We start from the raw sequence: 24,695 nt of genomic DNA, 5'->3' as shown, positions 1-24,695 counted from the left end.
CTCACCATAAGGGAATAATCTTGTATTTGGAAAAAGCCTTTGGCATAAACATATCCAGTAGTTTATAAAAAAAAAAAAAAAAAAATCCCTGCATTCTCTAAGTAGGGCTTACAGAAGTTTCTGGTGCTCTATTAGGACACCACCATGACTGAAAGCCAGGGCTGGCAGGAAGCAGCAGGAAGCAGACTGACCTGGGAGCTCTGAGAAGCCAAGGGCTCCCTCTGTGTGCCTTCACCTGCTACGGTGGATCCAGGTTACAGCCATGGCCCCACACTAGAGCCTCTACTGTTAACTATCAGGTACAATTGTAAACGGCGCCTCCTGGAGTCAAATGGTCATGGAATTGGAACTTTGTATATGGCTGGTGGCAAAGCAGCTGCTTCAGAAACATTATGGCTGTTTTCAAAAAATGAAACAGAATTGCTGCAATGAACCAGTAATTCCATGTCTAGGTCTCTACACAAAAGCCTGAAAACAGGGTCTTGAACACTCCTGTTGACAGCAGCATTATTCACAACATGCTGGAGGATTCACAAACAAGAGCCAAGGTGAGTCAACGGAAAAAAATGTGCAGATATGAAACAGTCAACTACTCACTCTTTAAAAAAGGAAAGCAGGATATTCCTATATTCCCAGAATTTGGGAGGTGGAGGCAGGAGTATCAGTAGTTCAAGACCCTCAGCTACATAGTGGGCAATCTCAAAAATCAAAATAAGGGGTCAGTGAGATGATTCACTACAGGTACTTGCCACCAAATCTGATGGCCTGAGTTCCATCCCTGGACCCTACATGCTGCAGAAAACTGACTGTCATTAAGTTGTCTTGACTTCCACACAGGTACTGTGATGTGTATGTGTGAGTGCACACTCGTGCGTGCACGCTCGTATGTGTACACACACACACACACACACACACACACACACACACACACTAAATGCAATAACAAATTAAAAATAAATAGCTAATGGCCAAGGCAGAATGGCAAGTCTGCCAGGAGCGACAGAAAATCTGGGCAGTGAGGACATCACCCCACAGCTCAGTGTCAGCTTCCTTGGCCCTTGGCTGCCCCAAGGTGGACTCCAAGGCCATACCACTCCAGGATCCCAGTAAGAGACCGGGATAGAAAGAGTGAAATGGTACAAATACAGGCTGTAAAGGCTGAACTGACGCCATCTTCACCACCACCACCTTCTGGCTAACCCACGGGCAAATCAACTTCCACGTGCCCCAGTTTCTCTCTCTCTTTCTTTCTCCTCCTTCCTTCCTTCCTTCCTTCCTTCCTTCCTTCCTTCCGAGCTGAGGATTAAACCCAGGGCCTTGCACTTGCTAGGCAAGCGCTCTACCACTGAGCTAAATCCCCAACCCCTTTCTTTTTTTATTGTACTTTTTATTTTAAAAATGGAGAGACTTGGTAGCAAGTCACCAGGATGAGTGAATTCTGACCTGTTTAGACTAGACATCCCACCTATAACTCATCATAGAATTCATGACCCTTTAGAGTTGAGGAAGCTGGGATTGGTAGAGTGACGACAGAGATTCTGGATAGCACAGCCGGTGCTCCCTACCCCTTTTTGAGATATGCTCTTATGTGGCTGAGGCTGTTCTTAAACTCTGATCTTCCTACCTCTACCTTCCCAGTGATGGGATTATATACAGGAGCTGGTGTTTTCTTTCATTCATTCATTCATTCATTCATTCATTCATTCATTCATTCATTCGTGTGTGTGTGTGTGTGTGTGTGTGTGTGTGTGTGTGTGTGTATATACACCTGCCCATGGAAGCCAGAAGAGAATGTTGGATCTTTTGGAGCTAGAGTTATTAGCTGTGTGGAGCCCCAGTTTCTTATTTGCGCACTGGGATAAGGACATTCTTCATACAACCTCAGGCAGGAGAGCATCTCTGACTTATCTTCTTAGAAAGCCACCTTGGAGCTGCTTGTTCCCAGCCTCTCACACCTCAAGTTTCCTTAACTCCTGGACTCTGGGGCTCTGTGGACACAGCCCTTCAAGAACCACAGGCTGGGGCTGGAGAGATGGCTCAGAGGTTAAGAGCACTGGCTGTTCTTCCAGAGGTCCTGAGTTAAATTCCCAACAACCACATGGTGGCTCACAACCATCTACAATGAGAAATCTGGTGCTCTCTTCTGGCCTGCAAGCTGAACACTCACTGTATACATAATAAATAAATAAATCTTAAAAAAAAAAAAAAGAAAAAAAGAACCACAGGCCAGAGTCTACCAGCTTTGTCCAGGTTCCTAGCTGTGGACCCAGACCCTCAAACTTGGCCTGAGACTTTTTTTTAACTCCTGAGACAAGCTTTGTCTGTGTAACATTGGCTGGCCTGAACTGGCTCTGACCCGCCTGCCTCTGCCTCCCAAGTGCTGGGATTAAACACATGCAACGACGCCCACCTTAGCTGTCCTGATACTTCTTGATTGCTACTGTGCTCTATGGTGGACTTCTGTAAATAACTACCCAAATAAACATAAGCAGAGGGGATGTTTTCATTTTGAACTATTCAAAATTACTGATAATATCATTAGCCATTTGGAGACAGTGTTTGGTGACAACAGTATTATACTGGTTAGTAAAATTTAGCAAAGAAAAAAAACCCAAAAAACAAACAAAAAAACCTAAAATTTTTTTATATGCTTATATGGCAATATTCTTCTAGAATTAAGACTTTTTAAAATTCTGAGTTATATTAAACCATTTACTACAATCTTTATAAAAAGAAGGAAGCTGGATATGGCAACATGTACTTGTAATTCTAGTATTTGGGGAGGTAAGGGCAGGAAGATCAGGAGTTTGAGGTCATCCTTAGCTACATACCATATTGAAGGCCAGCCTGGGCTACATGAAACCCTGCCTCAAAAACAAAAAATAAAAAAGGAGGTGGGATGGCAAACAGGAGTTGGAGAGGAAAGAAAGAAAAAACACCATGGCCAGGGACCCTGGGTTCAGTTCCCAGCCAAGGGAGAGAAGGAATTGAGGGATCGTAGAGACCACACTCATGCAGAGAGAGCTGAGAACATTAGCTCTGTCTTTCACATGCTTGCTTTCTGACCAATCAGATTCATGGCAATGTATCTGCCTCACTGGAGTAGCCCTTTCCTGAGATGCCTTGCCAGAGGCCAAGGACCACATTCCCACAGCATTCCTCAGGTTTAAAAACAGTAGCTCCCAGGGCAGATTCAGCTAAGAATCCAGCCAAACTTTCCTGCTCCCAATACTTTAGGAGCTTAATTCTGCCCTAGGCTTTCATGGAGCAAAGAGCTTCCCAGACCAAGATGTGGAATTTAAGAAAAGTAAAGGCCAGGATCAGCAGACCCTTTCCCACAGAGCAGTGGAGGCTCAGTCAGTCCTGCCCGAGAGGAAGATCTGCTATTCTCTGTTCGCCAATACGACCACTTCCAGAGGACAGCACTCAAACCAGGGGAATCCCAAACCAAGCTATTAAGAACTGTGACATGGTCCGAGCGGCAGTGGCGCACACCTTTAATCTCAGCACTCAGGAAGTAGAGCCAGGAGGATCTCTGGAGTTCGAGGCCACCCTGTTCTACAGAGCGAGATCCAGGACAGGCATCAAAACTACAGCGAGAAACCCTGTCTTGAAAAACAACAACAACAAAAACAAACAAACAAAAAAACCCCTACACACACCTCACCGCCCCCCACCCCCAAAGAACTGTGACATGGACCATATGGTGGTGGCACACACTTTTAATCCCAGGAGTCAGAGGCAGGCGGATCTCTGTGAGTTCGAGGCTAGCCTGGTCTACAAAGAGTTCCAGGACAACTAGGCCTACACAGAGAAACCCCATCTCAAAATAAAACAAAGTAAAGAACTCTGATGGCTACCATTCTTCATACTGACTTAAATCAACAACCTTCTAGAACCTTTAAAACTTAAGACAACAAGTTAAGCCAACAATGGCAAGTCACAATCTGATTTAGGAAGTGTGCCTCTCAGCACACAGGTGTATAACTCAAGGGCTTCTTGCTGGCCCAAGAGCCAGACGATCTGCCTAGAGGCCCTTTGTCCACCCACCATCTCCTAAGGCTCTGAGCAGCCAGGTGCCTTAGAAGACCAAGACACCTGAAGCCGGGTAATTCAAAGACACAATCTTTTCAGCATCTCATTTCCCCAAGGGCAAGGACTGTACTTTTTGTGTGTGCTGTACATGGGGTACATCATGTCAAAGTTGAGCAATGCTAAGTGGTAATGACATTCCCATCATTTCAAGGAGACAATCAGACCTTGACATTAAGCAACAAACAAGACAAGCAGTGTTAAAAGAGCCATGAGCTTTCCTCTTACTGTCTATATCGGGTTCAAACATCTCCTGATGCTACCCTGGAGCCAATCTGCATCCCCCAGTCAACTCAGCTCTGCAGCCCTCACCCCAGGCAGGCCCCACCCCGCCAAGTCCCCCGAAATCCCACTCTTACTTTCATACAGCATACCTGCATCCCCATTAGTCAACCACAAATTTACTCACATTCTTTTTCCAAATGTGACTTACTTTATTTTAATTATATTTTTTAGACTAATTTTTTTCTGTGTAATGAGTGTTTTGTTTGCATGTATGTACACACACCACATGTGCACCTGGTACTGGAGGAGGCCAGAAGGCGGCACTGGAACCTCTGGAACTGGAGTTACGAATAGTTGTGAGCCACCTTGTGGGTGCTGGGCTATGAAACTCGGACCTCTGTAAAAGCAACAAGTGCTTTACTTGCTGAACCGTCTTTCCAGTCCTGGCTACCGTATTCTTTTTTGAAGCTTTTATTTACTTTTATTTTACAAGTACAGGGTTGTTTTGCCTGAATGTATGGATGTGCATCACGTACATGCCTGGTACACAAGGAGGCTGGAAGAGGGCGTTAGCTCCTCTTGAACTGGAGATCCAGGAGGTTGTAGGCTGCCATGTGGATGCTAAGATCCAAACCCCGGTGCTATTACCCCTGAGCCATCTCTCCAGTGCTAACTACCACACTTCTCACACTGCCTTCAGACTCTGCATGCTCAGCCCGTCCCACTGACCTCCTCTTGTGCCACACTGACCTTCCTTCTGTTCCTCGAGCGCCTCAAGGCCACAGCTGCTCCCACTTGGCAGCGGCAGTTTTCACCGTCTAGGTCTATCACACAGTTGGATGGTCGGGGCTCTAAGCACCCTACCTTCCAGGGAGTACCAACTGCAGGACAATATGACCAGTGTCCCTAGAGCTGTACAACAAGGCAGCCCTGGCTGTCACCTTGCCACTCAGGTCTCAAAGCTTCATGCACACCAATGGTCTCACTGTGAAATGTGCCCTCTCCCTCTCCATTCACCTTTATCTCGGTTCCTCTCCTAACACTTCATCCCCCCACTCTATTTTGAACCCAGCATCTGCACTCTCTAAAACTATCAATACATTTACATGTGTCTCTCTCTAAGAATCTAAGACTCAGCAGAGCAGGAACCCTGCCTGCCTCACTCTCCAAGGCACCCCAGCACTGAACAGAGCACAAGACCTTTCCATAATGTACCCTAGAAATTCATGGAACCGGACCAAGAGCTCCCCACATATTGAGTACTCACCTAAGTTTAAGTCCCTAAGCCAAGTTTAGGCTGCTTCTTCTTCTTCTTCTTTTTTTTTTTTTTTTTTTGGTTTTTCAAGACAGGGTTTCTCTGTGTAGTTTTGTGCCTCTCCTGGAACTCACTCTGTAGTCCAGGCTGGCCTTGAACTCACAGAGATCCGCCTGCCTCTGCCTCCTGACTGCTGGGATAAAAGGCGTGCGCCACCACTGCCCGGCAAGTTTAGGCTTCTTTACCCACATCACACTATCACCCCCAGAGAAAGGCTTGACCTGGCCATGGAGTGTTTCTGATCTCCAGAGTCTGGGTCTGATTGGAAGAAATGCTCTCTCCTGAGCTCAGTGTTCAGACTTGGTGCTGGGCCACATTCTCTCTGGAACTGAGAGTTTTCTGTAAGAGCTGAACATGTGGAGTGAAAACCGCCTCCAAAGTACTTGTTCGCTATCCAATGAATACTGAATTCATCAAGGAAACATCAATGCATAAAGTAGATACATATATATTTACTAACACGCTACAGGGGAGAGAGATGACAAGCAATCTAAGTTAGATGGCAACGACTACATGTTCTAAAGAATTAGACAAGGGGCTGGAGAGACGGCTCAGAGGTTAAGAGCACCGACTGCTCTTCCAGAGGTCCTGAGTTCAATTCCCAGCAACCACATGGTGGCTCACAACCACCTGTAATGAGATCTGGCGCCCTCTTCTGTATACATCATAAATAAATAAACCTTTAAAAAAAAAAAAAAAAAGAATTAGGCAAGAAAAGGAGGCCAAGCTTAAAGGTACCCACATTAAACAGAGGCCAAACTGGGCAGTATAGGGCATGTCTGAAAATTCCAGCACCTCAGGCAGAGAAAGGTGGATCTCTGTGAGTTTGAGGCCATCCTGGTCTATACAGTGAAACCTGCCTCAAAAGAAGGAAGACAGGAGGAAGGAGGAGAGGAGAGAGAAGAAAAGAAAGGGGCTAGAGGAGGCTTTAGCGATGGGCTACTTGAGGAGTGCCTAAGGAGGTGAGGGAGTCAGAGCTCCCCGGGGCAGGCATGTGTGCAGGCCTTGAGGCAGAGAGTGGTGAGACTAGGGAGCAGAATGAGGACGGGCAAGAGCGGCAGAAAAGGAGGTACAAGGAAGGAGGGTGCTGGGCCGTGGAGGCTACATACAGCCAATGGCTTTCACCTCAGTGTCCAACAGGAAGCCACTGGATGGTGCTGGGCAGAGATGGTTCTGAGCCTGACTATATGACATGCTAACAGGCTCCCATCACCAGGACTTCTTGAAAACTAACTCCAAAGGCCAAGCTGTTGCCTACCCTCTAGGCCTTTCTCTATGTAAAACCCCTGGTTACAAGAATGAAAAATTTCCAGACTGGAGCCAGGATGGAGGGTGGGGGGATCCAGTGTCTGCAACCAGCTCTTGGAAATGCAGGAAGGAGCCTGAGTTTGGGCACACCATAGTGCCACCTGTCACTTTTCACTGAGGGTTCCCCCTCTAACAGCCAAGCTTTTGGAGGTACTTAGGGCCTCTCTGGAACCAGTAGAAAAAGACAGCTGGACTGGGGCCTCAAGACTGAGGCAGACTCTGTTCTCCAATAGTTCTTTCTTCTCACTGCTGTGACCCCTGAGCTCACACTGGAAGGCCTGAGGTAAGAGGCAGGGCTCCCAGCAGCATCAGGTACTGTATGAAAGTCAGCTCTTTGATCTGAGTGGTCTTACTGAGGCCAGGCTGACTCTAAGACCAGGGACTGTGGGCCCTGAACAACAGGAGCAGGAAAAGAAGGATCTTTGAGGGTTACACAGCGTGCTCCACTTTCTAGGAAGTTGCTATGACCCCAAGTCCTCACTGTCAAATGGCCAACTGGCTTAGCCTCAAATGTAGGCTGATCACATTTCTAAGCGTCTGATTCCTTTCCCACAAGGCCTAAAGCATGGCCTCTGTAAGAGACAGTCAGTTGCCATGAGGACCTAAGGCTCTGAGGCAGTATCAAGTCCATCTCCCTAGGGACACATCAGCCAAGACAGGCAGTGAAGAGCAAGACCAGGTGTGTTGTTCATTATCACAAACCTCAGGCCTAGAACCTGTCCCGATGATGACTCTATGCAATAAAGAAATGCCTAGCCCTCCAAAGATGTCCCAGGATTCATGTTGGGTAGAAACTGGTTGGGCCTACTACCTAGCACCTGGTAGACCTGTCAGGAAGGGCAGTGGGTTATCTTTTCTTCTAAGCCCAAACACTAAGCGAGGCATTGCTTGATTTTCTATGTACTATAGAAAGTCTCAAAAAACTAGCCTAAAATGTAGTCCAATTATTTCAGCAACTAGGCCAGGCCAGGAAAGTTGGAGATTGTGTCTTTTTGGTGATGGTTCAACTAAGACAGGGAGAGTCTAAGATTGTGCTGGGACCTCACAGTCCAGTCCTTTTTCACCAAGGGCAAAGTTATGCCCAATAGGAGCTGAGGGGACAAGTTTGCAAACCGGTCTGTCTACAGTCTCTAGCAGAGGACACACTCAGGACACCCTGGGACTGAGGTGCTTTTTCTCTATCAATGAAAATAAAGCATCGAGTCATTCATGAGTCAGCTCCAACTACAACAGGGACCTAAGGCTTCAGAGATGGGCTTCTTCCCAGCATCCTCACAGGGAGCTCATCGCTCAGTGACTTCAGAAGTGGCCAAAGTGGGGCTGGAGATAGAGCTCAATAGGTAGACTGTTTACCTAGCATGAAAAACACCCTAAGTTGGCTCTGCAGCAGCTCATAAACCAAGGGTTGGTGGCACTGGAGAAGTAGAGATAGAACAACCAAGAGTTCAAGGTCATTGTGGGCCACAGAGAGTTGATGGTCAGCATGGGAAACGCAAGAGTCTGTCTCAAAATAAAATAAAATAAAATACCAAAAGGAAAATATGCCAGAAAACCTGAGCAGCCTCACTCCTGAATTCATGACGTGAGAGGAATGCATGGGACTAAGAAGAGGGAGAATGTAACTCAAAGCAAAGGGCCGATGGCAGAGGAAATAGGTTCAACTCTATGTCATTAGAGACATGTGAATTAAAACAATGAGATACCATTCCACACCTCCTACTGAGGACAGAAAGCAGGGGCCCTCACTGCTGGCTGGGGTGCAAAATGATGCAATCACTTTGGAAGACAATTTGGCAGTTTTTCACAAAGCTAACCATACTTTTACCATACAACCCAGCATGTACATACCATACCTATTCCCCCAAACAAAAGGATATTCACACAAAAATCTACATAAAAAACAGTGTTTACATTGGCTTCATTCAAAATCACCAAAACCTAAAAACAAGATGTCCTTAAGAAACAGGAACTACAGATGGGCCACCTTTAAATGCAGCAGAGGCAGGCGGATCTCTGCAAGTTCAAGGCCAGACAAAGCTTCAGTGAGAGCCTGCTGTGCCCCCTCTCGAGGAAAAAAAGGAAGGAAGATGGACGGACATCGATGACGAAGTCAGTGAGGTGGCTCAGCATTTGGCAAAGGCACATGCATAAAACTGGTGATCCAAGTTCAATCACAGAAACTGCATGTTTTAGTTTTAGTGACGCAGAGGTCATGAAGGAACTCTCCTTCCTGGCTTGGCTTGTTTAGTTTGCTTGCTTTCTTCTTTCTTTCTTTCTTTTTTTTTTAAGACAAGGTTTCTCTGTGTAACAGAACTGTCCTGGAACTCACTCTGTAGACCAGGTTTTTGCCTTGAACTCAGAGACCCACCTGCCTCTGCCTCCCAAGTGCGGGGATTAAAGGCGTTTCACTGCCGCCGCCGCCTGAGTTAGTTTGCTTTCTTATACCGTCCAGGACCACTTGTCCAGGGGTAGCAATATCCCAAATGGGATGGGCCCACCCACATCAATAATTAGATCAAGAAAAGCCCCATAGCCTTTCATATAGGCCAGTCTAACAGAGGTGTTTCCTCAGTTGGGGTTTCCTCCTCCCAAGTGACCCTCACTCACTGCTGGCTGGGATGCAAAATGATAGTCACTTTGGAAGACTGTGGTGATATATTGTATAGCCTAATAAACTTGCCTGAGGATCAGAAGACAGAGACAGCCACTAGATTAGACATAGAGGTCAGGCAGTGGTGGCACACATCCTTAACACTATCACTTGGAGGCAGAGATCCATCTGGATCTCTGTGAATTCAAGGCCACACTGGGAAGAGAGCCTGGCAGTGGTGGCACATGCCTTTAATCCAAGTACTGGGAAGCACACACACCTTTAATCCCAGGAAGTAATATCTGGACAGAGAAAGGTATATAAGGTGTGAGGAAACAGGCACTCACTCTCTTTAGGCTGAGGATTTCGTAGAGGTAAGAACTAGCAGCTGGCTTGCTCTACTTCTCTGATCTTTCAGCTTTCACCCTGATATCTGGCTCTGGGTTTTTTACTAAAAGACCATCTAAGATTGGAACAACAGAAGACAGCTTAAAAACTACTGCTTTACTTGGTAGAGAGGACTGGCACAGCTTTCTGTTTTGTCACCAGCTTCTAAGCCAGTGCTTCTCAACCTTCCCAATGCTGTAACCCTGTAATACAGTTCCCCATCTTGTGGTGAGCCCTAACCAGAACATTATTTTTGTTGCTACTTCATAACTATGGTTTTGCTACTGTTATGAATCGCAATGTAAATATCTGATACTCAGGATATCTGAGATGTGATCCCTGTGAAAGGGTTGTTTGGCCCCCAAAGAGGTCGTGACCCACAGATTGAGAAGCACTGCTCTAATCCTAACACACCTGGATTCTGAATACATTATTTGCTGCTCAGAAGCTTCCTCATCCGTGGGGTCTCTATGAAGTAGCCCAGTGAGACAGGAGCTAAGCCCGCCCCCCCTTGGGCAGCTAAGAGCAGGGCCACAGAACCTAATTTTTTATTAATATAATTACATGTGTGTGTGTGTGTGTGTGTGTGTAGATCAGAAGACAACTTAGAAAGTCAGTTCTCTGCTTCCACCTTCATGTGGGTTTCAGGGCTTAAACTCAGGTTCTCAGGAGTTAAAGATAGTTGTGTTGTAAGTCACTGTGGATGCTGGAAAATGAACTTGGGTCCTCTGCAAGTGAAGTACATTCTCTTAACCACTGAACCATCTCTTCAGCTCCCAATGTTGTGAATTTAGCATTTTTATTCATGTGTATGTTTGTATTTATATGAATGTATGTCCTGAGTGTGTAGGTATACATGGAGGCCAGAAGAGGATGTTGGGTCACCTGGAGCTAGAGTCTGTGGGCAGCTGTGAGCTGCCCAATGTGAGTGCTGGGAACCAAACTCAGGTCCTCTGGTAGAGCAGCAAGTGCTCTTAACTGCTGAGCCATCTCTCCAGGTCCTGACGTGAAGTTTTTGTTTTTGTTTTTTCAAGACAGGGTTTCTCTGTGTAGTTTTGGTGCCTGTCCTGGATCTCACTCTGTAGCCTAGGCTGGCCTTGAACTCACAGAGATCTACCTGTTTCTGCCTCCTGAGTGCTGGGATTAAAGGCGTGCGCCACCACCACCTAGCCTGACGTGGATTTTAAAGAGGGTTCAATGTCACTTTGATAGGTGTGTGCTGTACAACCTAGTCCTCTGGGGCTGAGAGTTGGTTGGAAAGCTTCAGGGTTACTAGGACAGGTAAGAAGATCATTCATCAGGGCTCCTTATGAGGTGGAGGTAGGAAGATTAGGCATTCTAGATCATCCTCGGGTGTACTTAAGTGTCTGTCTTCCTTCCTTCCTTCCTTCCTTTTTTTTTTTTTCTTTCCGGTTTGTTCAAGACAGGATTTCTCTGTGTAGCCCTGGCTGCCCTGGAATCCACTCTGTGGACCAGGATGACCTTGAACTCAGATTTGCCTGCCTCCATCTCCTGTGTGCTGGGGTTAACAGCCTGTGTCACCACTGCCCAGCTAGGTATATAGCTCCAAGACCGGCCTGGATTACCTGAGATCCTGTCTCAGAAAAAAATATATAGCTGTAGATAGACGTATAAGCTGGGGAGATGCTCAGTGGGAAAAGGTTTGCTATGCAATCATGAGGACCTGAGATCATATCCTCGTCACCTACATAAAAGTTGAGCATAGTGGTATAAGTCTGTAGCCCTTGTGGGAGTGAGGGGCAGCAACAGGTGGATTCTGAGGGCTTAATGGCCAGCCAGAGTAGCTGAAAGAGCAAACTCCAGGTTCAGTGAGTGTCCTGGCTAGTTTTTATGTCAACTTGACACAAGCTATAGTAATCTGAGGGGAGGAACCTCAACTGAGAAAATGCCTCCATAAGAGCAGGGGATAGGCAAGCCTATGGGGCATTTTCTTAATTAGCCATTGATGTAGGAGGGTTCAGCCCATTATGGGTGGGACCACCCCTGGGCTGCGGGGCCTGACTTCTGCAAGAAAACTGTTGAGCAAGCTGTCAGGGACAAGCCAGCAAGCAGCACTCCTCCACGGCCTCTGCATCAGCTCCTGCCTCCAGGTGCCTGCCCTGCTCAGTTCCTGTCCTGACTTCCTTTGATGATGAACAGTGATATGGGAGTATAAGCAAAATAAACATTTCCTCCCCAAGATGCTTTTGGCCATAGTGTTTCATCACAGCAATAATTACCCCAAGTAAGACAGTGAGAGATCCTGCCTCAAAAAAATAAGGCGGAGAGTGACAGAGGAAGATAACCAAAGTCAAGTCCTGGCCTCCATGAGCTAGTGTATGTACACACACACTCACTCACATACATACACATACACACACACACACACACAAACATATACACACACACATACACACATACATACACATATACACATACACACATGCATCTACACATATACAGACATGTAAACACAGACACACACACACAGACACATACACACATTCACACTCACACAGTCACATACACACACACACACACACACAAAATACCACATGCTTTTCAGGTAGACAGGGAAGGAATTGTCAGCACTGGAAACTTCAGTCTAGGGCCTGGGCTTCTAGAGAGCCTGCCTAGCATGCACAAAGCCCTGGATCTGATACCCAGACCACAGTCATCATAAATAAGAGGTCTATGGAGCTGTGGAGTAAAGGAGCTTGCTGTCAAACCTGACCATCTGAGTTTGGTCCTGGAGACCGACATGGTGAAGAGAGAACCAACTCCCGCAAGTTGTCCTCTGACCTCCACACACGGACTGGGGTACATGTGTCTGTACCACTCTCCAAATAAATGTAATGAAATGAACAAACGAACAAACAAAAAGAGTCCAGGCCCCTTCTTGATCTCTACTCCTTTCAGCCCAAGTCAAAGGGTCTCCCACTCTTCCCAAGTGGTCTGAATCCCTGGCCTTAGCAGCGACTGTCTCAATTTCAGTCACCCTGAAACCAAACAGCTCTGGGGCTTCAGAGTGGCCTGCCCTCTACTGACCCCACAAAGCATTTCCTCCAGCTTGCTGAACTCAGCAGGGCTACCCTGGGGACCAGGCTCTCTTAGGAACTGTCGCACGCAGGTGGTCTTGTGAGGTACTCCAGGGAGAGAGAGAAACTCAGATCCACGGGGAGGCAAGGCCAAGACAAGCACACACAGCCAAGGCAGGGTTCTGCTGGAGACCCCAGCAGATAAAGGGGCATGTTACAGAGCTCCCCCAAGGCAAACTTTGAAAAAGGAAAGTTAACCTGCCTCAACTGCAGGGGATGAGTCCACACTAAATAGCAAGTGGACAAGTTAATCTATGTCCAGTGTTTCAATGAAACACTCCAGTAAAGAAGACCTTGAAAGGAAAGAAGGCTCTCCACCGCCTCAGTCAAGGCAGTTCCAGGAAGCTTGCCAGCCACAGCTCCAGCCCTCAGGTGAGGCCAGAACAACCCCAAACCCACGTAGACATGCCATGTCTGTCAACCAGTCAGCATTTGTGGGGCACAGCCTAGCTCTCCCATGGTGCTGAAGTGTGGCTCTAAGCATCGGGCCACAACCTCTGGGTCAATGCCATATGAAGACAGTCTCTGGGACCAGTCCAGACTCTCACTGGGAAGTCTGTCCTCATTTCTTTTCTTTCTTTCTTTCTTTCTTTCTTTCTTTCTTTCTTTCTTTCTTTCTTTCTTTCTTTCTTTTTCTTTTTTTTTCCGAGACAGGGTTTCCCTGTGTAGCTTTGCGCCTTTCCTGGAACTCACTTGGTAGCCCAGGCTGGCCTCGAACTCACAGAGATCAGCCTGCCTCTGCCTCCCGAGTGCTGGGATTAAAGGTGTGCGCCACCAACGCCCAGCTGTCCTCATTTTCAAACACACTGCAGTTAGCCAGCCTCAAAGGCCTTCCTCGGGCCTCAGGAACTTTTTGTCTAGTGAGGGCTTCTGGAGGTCCCAGGAGCTGCCAGAAACCCTAAGAGAAAGGCATTGACATTACCGCTTTCACAGCCCCTCACATCTCCCCACTCTGTCCATAACTGCCAGGCCACAAAGAAAACAGCCAGGGCTGCAGGTTTCTGACAAGCACTTGGCAGCTCAGGCTCAGATATCTGACACCTTCCAAGTGTGGGCACTGGGAAAGGGCAGTCTCTTCTACTGCAGGCATAGTGGGTAGCGTCTCTCTTTCTAGAAAACCCTCCTGCTGTCCCCTGTTGGTACTCCAAGCTAGATTCTATTTTATCCTTCAACTTTAGAAACAGCTTCTTCAAAGCCTTTTGGGCTAAGGGTGTGGCTCATCTGGTAGTGTCTGCCTAGCATGCACAAAGCTTGGGGCTCCAGCCCCAGAGCCACATAAACCTGGCTGCAGTAGCATACAGCTGCAACCCCAGAAGTGGGGTAGAGCAAGCAGGAGGATCACAAGTTCAATGTCATCCTCAGCAGTATGCCAAGTTTGAAGCAAGTACATGAGACCCTATTTCAAAAGCCAAGCCAAGGGCTGGAGAGAGGGCTCAGCCAGTTAAGAGCACTGCCTGCTCTTCTAGAGGATGCAAAACACTCATACACATAAAATTAAAATAAAAATAGTCAAGAATAAAAACAAACCAGTGCTCAGGAGGCAGAGGCAAGTAGATCTCTGAGAGTTCGAGACCAGCCTGGTCTATAGAGTGAGTTCCAGGACAGCCAGGGCTTCACAGAGAAACCCTTTGATACACTCACAGAAATGGGGGTAGGGTGGGGGTGGAATCGTGGTTAACAGGGCCACAGAGAGAGGAGAAGAGCAGAATGGGGAGAAGCTGGTCAGGCAACTAGGGGACTAAGTTCAAGAAACCCAGGGGTGCACATGCATAACAGGTGCCTGTGAGCAACAGGAGAGCACTGCACGTTTTAGGAAGCTAAAAAAGGATTGCAAACGTTTTAACCATTCAAAAATTATAAATACATGAAGTTGTATAAGCACTGCATGATTTATAGATGCGTCAAAATACCATGAGATCCCATGACATTATTTTTGTTATTTTTGGTTTTGTTTTTTTGTTTTTTTTAGACAGGGTTTCTCTGTTTTGCGCCTTTCCTGGATCTCACTCTGTAGCCCAGGCTGGCCTCGAACTCACAGAGATACACCTGGCTCTGGACATTATTTTTATGTTTTTATACTTGCAATGTGTAGCTCAGTGGTAGGGTGTGCACCCAGCATGGGCTGGGGGACTGAGTACAGTCTCAGCATCCAAATAGCAATATACATATATATGTGTGTGTATGTGTATATGTGTGTGTGGCGGTACTGTGTTCCCCAAAATATTGTGCACTCTAATAAACTTATCTAGGGTCAGAGAACAATTCGTGCTGTGTGTGTGTGTGTGTGTGTGTGTGTGTGTGTGTGTGTGTGTGTGTGTGTGTGTGATGTGTGTGTATGTACATGTTCATGTAGGTGTGCACATGTGTGGAGACTACAGGTTGATGTTAGGTGCAGTACGAATCCTAATTGGTCTTAATAAAAACCTGGAGCCAGGGTTGGGGATTTAGCTCAGTGGTAGAGCGTTTGTCTAGCAAGCGCAAGGCTCTGGGTTCGATCTTCAGCTCAAAAAGAAAAAGAAAAAAAAAAAAAACCTGGAGCCAGATATTGGGGTAAATGACAAAAGGTCAGAGAGACAAAGGAACAAGCCACAGCTACCTCTCACCTTATTACCACTCGCCAACAGGAGTCTGACTTCATTGCCTCCCACCTTATTTTTTGAGACAGGGTCTCTCATTGAGCCTGGAGCTTACCATACAGTAAGACTAACTAGCCGGTGAGCTCCAGGCATCTTTCTGTCTCCACCTGCCCAGTGCTAAGATTACAGGTGTGCACCACCATGCCCAGCTTATTGTGGGTGCTGGGGAGCCACATTCAGCTCTGCATGCTTGTATGACTAGCAGCTCTGGGGCACACAACTGTCCTCATCCTGTTCCCACTATTGAATGTGGGTGGAAATGGCCATGCCAATCACTTGTTCTTCACCTCAGGATTATCAACCAGGGCTCCCCGTCCTGCCCCTGAGCGAGAGGAAACGCCTGTCTCTATGCTCAACAAACTGTGAGGCAAAGAGAAGGATGCTATTAGGAGACATAATGGGACAACAGAAACAGGACGACACCGTGGCAAAGAACAGACTCTGGTGCCACCAGATACAGCTCTGACTTTACCACCTGTACAGCAAACACCTATACTGAATTTCTGTGCCTATACTTAAGAGGTAATGATTCCTCATGGAGGAGAGGGGACCTGGAGAGACAGCTCAGTGGTTAAGAGTGCTTGATGCTCTCTCCGAAGAGCACAGTTCCGTTCCCACCACCCCTATCAGAAGGCTCACAACTGCCTGTAATGCCAGCTCCAGGAGATCCAACTCCTTCTTCTAGCCTTCATGAACACATGTGTCCGTCCATTCACACACACACACACACACCACCACCCACCACCACCACCAACAACAACAACAACAACAACAACAAAAACAACAACAAGAAGCTTTTTTTTTTATTTTGCTTTTTTGAGAGGGCCTCTCTACATAGCCCTGGCTGTCCTGGAACTCATTATATAGCCGGGGCTGTCCTCTTGAGTGCTGGGATTAAAGGTGTGTGCCACCACATGTAGGGCATTTTCTTCATGAGTTATTAACCTGGGAGGGTCCAGCACTTTGTGGCTGGTACTACCCTGGTCTGGTGGACCTGGGTGCTGCCATGAGGAACAAGCACTCCTCTGTGACCTGTCTCCAGGTCATCAGCTCCTGTCTCCAGGTTCCTGTCTGGTTTGAGTTCTCACTCTGGCCCCTCAAAAGACTCTGATTTAGGATATGGAAGCCAAATAAATGCTTTCCTCTCCAAGCTGTTTTTGGTCACAGTGTTTCATCACACAGTAACCCTAACTAAAACTATGTATGAGGATGAATGTGCACATGTGTACCATGTCAGGAGTATGGAGGTCAGAGAGCAGCTAGGGAGGTCGTTCTCCCTCATCTTTACGTGGGTTTCAGGTTAAAAACTTGATTCCAGGAGTAAATGCAGGTTATCATCAGGCTTGGCAGCAAGTGCCTTTACTTAGTAAAGCATCTCACTGGCACTCTCTGAAGGTTGCTAAGAGCACCTCCTGCTCTTCCAGAGATATTGAGTTGGGTTCCCAGCACCCATATCAGGTGGCTCACAACCACCTACAACTCTAGCTCAAGGGGATATAGGTCAGTCTGTCTCCCAAAACCAATATAATTATAGTCTCTTTACTTCCTCATACTTTTTTAAATCATTCTAGCTCCACTATTAATACTGCAAAACAGGGTCCCCAAGTCTGGAGAGATGGCTCAGTGGTTAAGAGCACTGGCTTTTCCAAAGGACCCAGGTTCAATTCCCATATGGTAGCTCACAACTGTCTGTAACTCCAGTTCCAGGGGATCCTAAACACAGATATACATGCAAGCAAAACACCAACGCACTTAAAAATAAACAAATAAAAATAAACAACAACCAAAAACAGGTCCCCACTCAGGCAAGATTAAGTCTATTCCCAAGGTTTCTGCTGATCCATTCTGAAGGCTGTGAAGACAGGCACAGACACTACCTGCCATGTGCTAGAGAAGAGAGGAGGCCTGGCTGCTGAGCCTAACAAAAGACAGAGAAAGCTAGCCTGGGCCTGTGGGCAAAGAGTTGGTATGGTATAATGCAGTAATTTAAGAGTTCAAACTCTGGACTCAGTCTAATTCAAATTCCAGTTCTTTTATAACCTAGATGTGAGGCTTGAGCAATTCAGTTTCCTCGTCTGTAGGACAGCAATAACAAGAGACTCTGGTAGCAAGAGGGCCCTCCTCCACCATCGTTCTTCTATCCAGGTTGGGGGCAGTCAGCTTAGGCCAATTGAAAGGTAGCAAGGCTCCTCTTGTCCTGACTCTGTAGAGACCGACTCTGGAGATGGTGATCTGTTAACGAAGATGATCATAACTTTTTCCCAGTCTTTTGTAGTTCTTAATATCTCCCATGTTACTGTGTTAAATACTTTCACATAATGAGTTCCAGGCATGTCAGGGCTACATAGTGAGAATGAGTCTCAAAAAAACTCAGCCTCTAGTCTACTTGAACTGAAGATATAGCTACATGATACAGCCTGAGGACCTGTGTTTGATCCTGAAAGAGTCTGACCTGTGGAGCTAGACTGTCAACATCTAAATCCTGACTCTGAATCAATCACCCAATCAATCAATCAATTTTGGCCCTCACACTGCTGAGAAATGATATTAATTAAGTTTTATAAGCTCTATAATTGGGGCACATATTATCATCTACCAGTTTTACAATGTTATGCTGAAAATTAAATTCATTAGTGACACATATGTACAAAATAACTAGAAGAGTACTCAGCGCATAATCAGTGATTTAAAAAAATGTTGTTAGCTTTTATAATTATCCTAATTACAATTCTAGAAGATTAAATACTAAGTTAATTATATTTTGCTTGGTATCAAAATATGCTTTGGAGTTAAAACATATATTAGGTGATTATAAAGAGAAATCAGGGAGAAGAGAGAGAAAATTATTGAATTATTCCATTATTTTAAATGTATGGGTATTTTGGCTGCATGTATGTCTATGCACCAGTTATGTGCCTATTGCCTGCAGAGGCCAAAAGAAAACACTGAATCTGCTAGAACTGGATTTACAGACAGCTGTGAGCTGCCCTGTGGGTGCTGGGAATTGAACCCCTGGGTCCTGTAGAAGAGCAGCCAGTGCTCTTAATCACTTGAGCCATGGTTGAGCATCTCTTTAGCCTCAAAAAGGGTAAGATTTTAAAAGGCATACGGCAGAGAACAGAAGCAGATCAGTGCTAAAAATGAAGTGGGCAATCCCAGCACAGCTGAATGCAAGTTTGGTGGCACACATCTACAACCCCTGTCACTCAGGAGGCTCAAGTGGGAGGATGGGGAGGTTCAAGACCAACCTAAGTAATTCCACAAGCAGCCCCTCCACCAAAAGTTCAAGACCAGCTTGATCTACACAGCAAGTTCCAGGCCAGCCAGAACAAGCAGAAGGCATAATCAGAGAGGTAACACTGCAAAGTGCCCTCCTAGAATCACTATTATCACACACGTTCAATAAAACTCAGAAACAAGCTTAGGGTCAAAGAAAGACAGGTGGCATACACTCACTCATGGACTCTGCTGTCACCATAGAGGTCGCTCAGGCCAAAGCTGATGTAGTGCCAGTGCTCAGGGATGTTGGCAGAAGGACTCCCCATATTCCTGTACATGCTAACATAATCCAACGGGTCTGGACCACCCAACCTGCAAAAGACAAAACACAAGGTGTCAAGTTAAACCTGGAAACCAGAAAAGAGCAAGTAGGAGGCTCTTCTTTGCTCCCAAAAGCCCCATCCTAGAGGGACCTAAAGCAGAAGATAACTGAAGGAAGGCAAAAAATCAACCTCTTTAGTGCTGAGCCAAGGGAGAGCAGCTGAGGCTACGTGATGTCACATCATCAACAAGTTCCTTTCTCTTCCCTCCGACAGGCAGGGCCATTTTAGAAATGAGGCAGACATGCTGGTTGCACTCTGCTTTGCCTATTTTAAGTTGCTGACTCCAGACGGAGTCTCCTATGGTGCCTGACAGCATGCCAGGCTGCCAGGTAAGAGACAGCTTCTGTTGAATGACTATCCAGAGCATGCCCAATGGACACCACACCTGGCAGTACAGGTTTCATTCTACACCTGTCTCTTAGACAGCTAGTTCCTGAAAGCCTGCATTGTGTCTTCTATTATTGTGTCTTCTAAATACACACAAAGCCTCTGGTCTGCACAGATCCTGGCCTGCAATACACAGATCAAAACTTAGTCGCTGCAAAGTGACCAAGTCCAAACATCAGCTAGCCCAGCTCTGCACAGAGCACTCAGCATGAACCAGGCTGAACCCTGTCCACACCTGCACTCTAAAGAGCATCCCAGGAGGCATTCGTCTCAAAGGAAGGGCTAGGACAGTTCCTGATTTGACGCTCCTAAGGACCACATTAAATTTCCGCATAAATCCAACAGAGAAGCAGTTGAGGAAGAGATCCAGTCATTACCGCACTGGCTATTTAATTCAATAAAAGTCCTTTTAGCAATCAGTGCTTAAGCAAAACAAAACAAACAACAAACAAAACCGCTTTTCTTCAGAACAGACAGGAAAACACAGTAGACTTGAGCAGCACCGCACGAAATAGAAACCATCAATCAGCAGAAGGAAGTGTGCACTGAGCCCGTGAACTCCACATTTGAGCTGCCTTACATGGACCACAGGCTGGAGAATCTTTGCCTGGCTCTGGAACATGGTTAGGAGTGCACTTCAAGCAGGCTGAACTACTAAGGGAACACTAACAACCAAATAAAAGACGTGGTACAGGAGATCCCAGCAAGTGTGCCAGGACCATGCAATTCAAACCCTATTTTAAAACCAGTAAGTCTGGTTTCATCCTCTTTGCCAGGATGTTATTAGTCTTTGCAGAAATCCTTACTCTCTGGGGAAAAAGAAGCAGCTAAGTTATTTCTAGAACTCATAAGAAAGAAAGTCACTACAAATAGCCCAGATCTCACCTGAGTGGGTCAGGTAAAGGGACAAGTCTCTATGTCTGCCTTTTGTTTGTTTGTTTGTTTGTTTGTTTGTCTGTTGTTTTTCAAGACAGGGTTTTCCTGTGTACTCCTGGTTGTCCTGGAACTCAGAGATCCCCCTGCCTCTGCCTCCCAAGTGCTGGAATTAAGGCCTGTACCGCCTGGCCTCTATGTTTGTCTTCAACTGTGATTTCACTAAACCCATAACCAGTTGGATTTAGAAACATTTTGGGAGCCGGGCGGTGGTGGCACACGCCTGTAATCCCAGAACTCAGGAGGCAGAGCCAGGCGGATCTTTGTGAGTTTGAAGCCAGCCTGGTCTACTGAGCAAGATCCAGGAAAAGGCACAAAGCTACACAGAGAAAACCTGTCTCAAAAAAAAAAAAAAAAAAGAAAGAAAGAAAGAAAGAAACATTTTGGGGAAGGACAGAGGAAAGAAAAGGACCCCATTATGGCTGCAGAACCCTAAAACAGACAGGCTCCATATTCTCTCCAACTTCCTTCTGGAAACCCCCAAGAGTCTTTGCTGCAGCCTAGGTCTACCCCGTAACAAGCAGTGATGCTGTGCGCTGTCCTGCTCCACCTGTCAGCATGTAGCTCCTTCAGACAGTCTCCCAGGTGAGATCACATCAAAAAGTCAGGGAACCAGGCAGTGGTGGCCCATGCCTTTAGTCCCAGCACTTGGGAGGCAGAGGCAGGCAGATCTTTGTGGGATCCAGGACAGCCAGGGCAGCACAGAGAAACCCTGTCTCAAAAGACTAAAAAAGACATGATCTAACGGCCTAAAGCACCTCTTCCCTTAACTCCCCAACACCTGTCTTCTCTACAGGGTAGTTGCAGGACTAGAGCGAACCCAAGGCACCAGGCTCTGCCTCTCTGCCTTGGTCCTTACCTTGCTTGTGAAAGTCTCAACTATTAGCTGGGGTACCCCTGCCAGCCAGGGACCACTAGCTAAAAAGCCACCCCTGAAACCCCAAAGAAATCCTATACCCAGACCCAAGCGGTTGAGTCAGTCACCCTGCTATGAGAACTGAAGAGTTATGGATACACTTCGGTACCCCAATTCTGCAAATCCCTCTCAGTCCCAAAGAAACCAGTCCCTAAGCTGTTTCCTCTCAGATTCCTGCATCTCGGTGGCATTTCTTATTTCACAAATTGCTGTACATACATGCCTTCTCAATTGTTATCACATGCTGGTCTACCTCTGTGGATACTGCCTCACTACAAGCTTCCAGTAGAAAGTGGGGGAAATGCTGTAACTTCTCTAGGTCCTTTGCATAATGCTTCTAATACCTCTAACACACAACTCCCTTGATAGCCATGTAGTGACATAAAGCCAGTCGCCCTATTCTTCACAGGGATTTCCCCTCACACTTAAGATCAGCGCAAACATCATGGGAAGGCCAGCTTCTTCTCTCTTATAACATGGGGCAAGTTCACAACATAGTTAAATATAAAAGTGCAATTAAAATGGTTGATTAAGTTAGCAAGAGCTACTGACCTCAGTGGTGCCCGCCATTAATCCCAGCATTCTGGAGGCAGAAGCAGGGGAATCTCGGTGAGTTTGAGGCCAGCCAGCCTGTTCTACATAGTAAGTTCCAGACAGCCAGAGCTACATAGTGAGATCCTGGCTCAAAACAAAACAAAACAAAACCAACCAAACAAACAGTTAGCAAGAGCTGTTTTCCACTCAGAAGCACTCTTGAAACAGTGTGCTTGCCACAGATGCATACCTCCTGGCGGCTAGGACAGAGGCCGGGCCCCAGGCCCTTCCAGGCTGTCAGTTTTCTCTGTATCATCCTCCCATTGACACAGGGAGTTAGCCTCAGTCCTGTACAGCCTAAGTGCCATCTCCAGAGGCAGTAAGAGGATGTCACATAAGAACAAGACTCAGCCCTAAAGGGGGTGTAACCAGCAAAGACATCCACTTCCCCCTTCAGGTCCACCTTTTGCCAATACCCCAAGCTGGGAGTCTTCCAAGATCCACTGAAAGGCATCACCTAATACATTGAGTTCCTGCGTGAATGTGGCCACCTCTTGGTTTATTTTTGGTCCAGAAAGACCATGAGAACTCGTCCCCATAACACCTGTTTTGTCTGACGGCTGACTGAAGGAACGGGTTGCAAACGAGAATGGGAAATCAGAACGGGTCGTTTCTACACCAAGGCCAGTCCACTTGAAAACTGATCCTTTACTGAGCAACTTTGAAGTTATCTTGAACTTCCCAGAGAAACCGGCTGAAATCCTGAAGATATGACAGGAGGCGCTTCTTCAGGCTGCACATCATTGCCCCTGCTCACAGCTCAGGTCTTCATCATGCACTTCCCACGCTACGATCCCCTTCAATCCCTGCCGAAGCACGGCTCTCCCTGAGCCTGTTCTTAACTAACGTCCTAAAGCAAAAGCAGCTGCAACGCCAGAAGCGAGCCCTGCAGAGGGAAGAACTGTGCAGAGTAAGCAAAAAGTTTATCTGGAAGGGCTGCTCTGTCAACCTTCAGGAGCAACAGCTTCGCTCTGAATGACAGAAGCTCCTGCGCTCCGGAGGGGCCCGAAAGAAGGCTGTCTCCTCGACTCTTCACTCATCAAAGGCACAGTGGCCTCATCTTGCTCCCTCCTGCCCACAAGGGAGTCCTGGTCCCCGGACCGCCCTAGACTAGGCGGTCTCGTGCCCTCCAAAACCCTCTCAAATGTTCTCCAGGCCCCGCCTCACCTCCTCCATTCTACTCCAGCCGCCCCCTGGCTTCCCCGAGCCCACTAATGACCCACTACAGGCGCCCCCTCCTTTCTCCACGTTTACAGTTCCCTCTCACAGTCCCCCTCCGCTCCTGCATACACCCCCAGTTCTCCTAATCCCGGTTACCCCCTCTCCACTCAAGGGATCCGTTAACCCTTTGTCCCCACTCCCAACTTCTGTCTTAACTCCTTCCCCAGCATCAGGAAGCTCCCGGTTCCCAAGTACTTTAACCGTTTTCTTCCTCCCCGCTCCTGCAAATTACTTCGTCCCCGGCGCTCGAAGCTTTCCCGGCCGGCCCGCGTCCCCCCGAGGCCCGGAGCATACCAGTACTTGACGATAGCGGTGACCTGGAGCGGGTTCGGCTGGTCAGGGTAAAGGCGGCGGCACTCTCCGTAGATGGCGTGCAGTCCGGGGGGAAAGAGTGAGGCAAAGGCCGGAGGGGCACTAGGGCCAGGGGCCGGGGGCGCGGCGGGGCCGGGGGCGACGCTAGGCCGCAGCTCCGCCATCGGGGCGCGTGGGGCGCGCGGGGAGCCCGGGAGGGGATCGGAGGGAAAGCGCCCCGGTGGGCCAGCGGACCCACTGTGGAGGAGACTCCCCGAGGCGATGGGGGCTACGGCGAGGTCTGACTCCGCGCCTGCGCACGGTGCTCCGTCCGCCCAAGCCCGAGCCTTCGCGGAGTCGGCCAGAGGGTGCTGCGGGACCGCGGGGAGCTCCAGGGGGCGGGGCGTCGGCGTGCCCTTGGCTGGCATCCACTGGCTAGTGCCGCTGCCAGTCACAAGCGGAGAAGGCGTGGCTTGCAATAGGCCCCGCCTCCCTACCCCTGTGTTGGAGCGTCCCAAGGATCTTGGCCTCCCCCTAGTGTTAGGAGGAACCCAATTTTAAACCGAGATGGGGTACCTAGAGGTGCTAGGATCCGGTGAAAGTTGTTAAGAAGCTCCAACAAAGCGGTTAACATTATTTTGCTGATACACAATTTTAAGATAAATTGGACAACTGACCAATTATTTGTGTGTTATTAGAAATATATTACAACCCTAATATTTCTTGGTGCTAGGGACTAAAAGCAACTTGAAGAGGCAGGGAAATAAACACTTCAAGGGAAAGTGCCTGGCTGTTTTAAAAGCATTTACGCAACTTTCTCCTCACCTGAATATTTTCATCCATCAAGGTTTTAAGCTCTAGAAAAGAGATGCTAAAGCAGTTTCTAAACCTTTAGATAATATTGCACCCAGCTACGGGTATTTTTGATAACCTTTGTTAGCTTTTGCTTCAAGGGATTTTTGTTTTATTTTTCGAGACAGGGTTCTGTGTGGCCCCAGCTGTCCTGGAACTCACTCTGCAGACCAAGCTGACCTCGAACTCAGAGATCTGCCTGCCTCTGCCTTCGGAGTGCTGGGACTAAAGGTGTGCACCACTACCAG

General features: G+C 47.4%; 1 protein-coding gene across 3 annotated transcripts in view; it reads right to left on the bottom strand.

The window, feature by feature from the left end:
- The window catches only part of Sufu (SUFU negative regulator of hedgehog signaling), a 99,498-nt gene extending 75,523 nt beyond the window's left edge, over positions 1–23,975 (bottom strand). For all 3 annotated transcript variants that reach the window (XM_036171484.1, XM_036171473.1, XM_036171474.1), the window contains exons 1-2: positions 23,599–23,975; positions 19,108–19,242 (exon numbers count right to left, since the gene is read on the bottom strand). In XM_036171484.1, the coding sequence (XP_036027377.1) occupies positions 19,108–19,242; positions 23,599–23,780 (317 nt within the window). In that variant the 5' untranslated portion in view covers positions 23,781–23,975. The remainder of the gene's footprint in view (positions 1–19,107; positions 19,243–23,598) is intronic.
- Between the last annotated feature and the right edge of the window lie 720 nt (positions 23,976–24,695).

This window comes from Onychomys torridus, chromosome 1 (genome assembly GCF_903995425.1).
Source record: "Onychomys torridus chromosome 1, mOncTor1.1, whole genome shotgun sequence".
In the NCBI taxonomy this organism is placed as follows: domain Eukaryota; kingdom Metazoa; phylum Chordata; class Mammalia; order Rodentia; family Cricetidae; genus Onychomys; species Onychomys torridus.
Note: the sequence above shows the minus strand (reverse complement) of the source record. Positions and strands in the feature narration are given on the sequence as shown.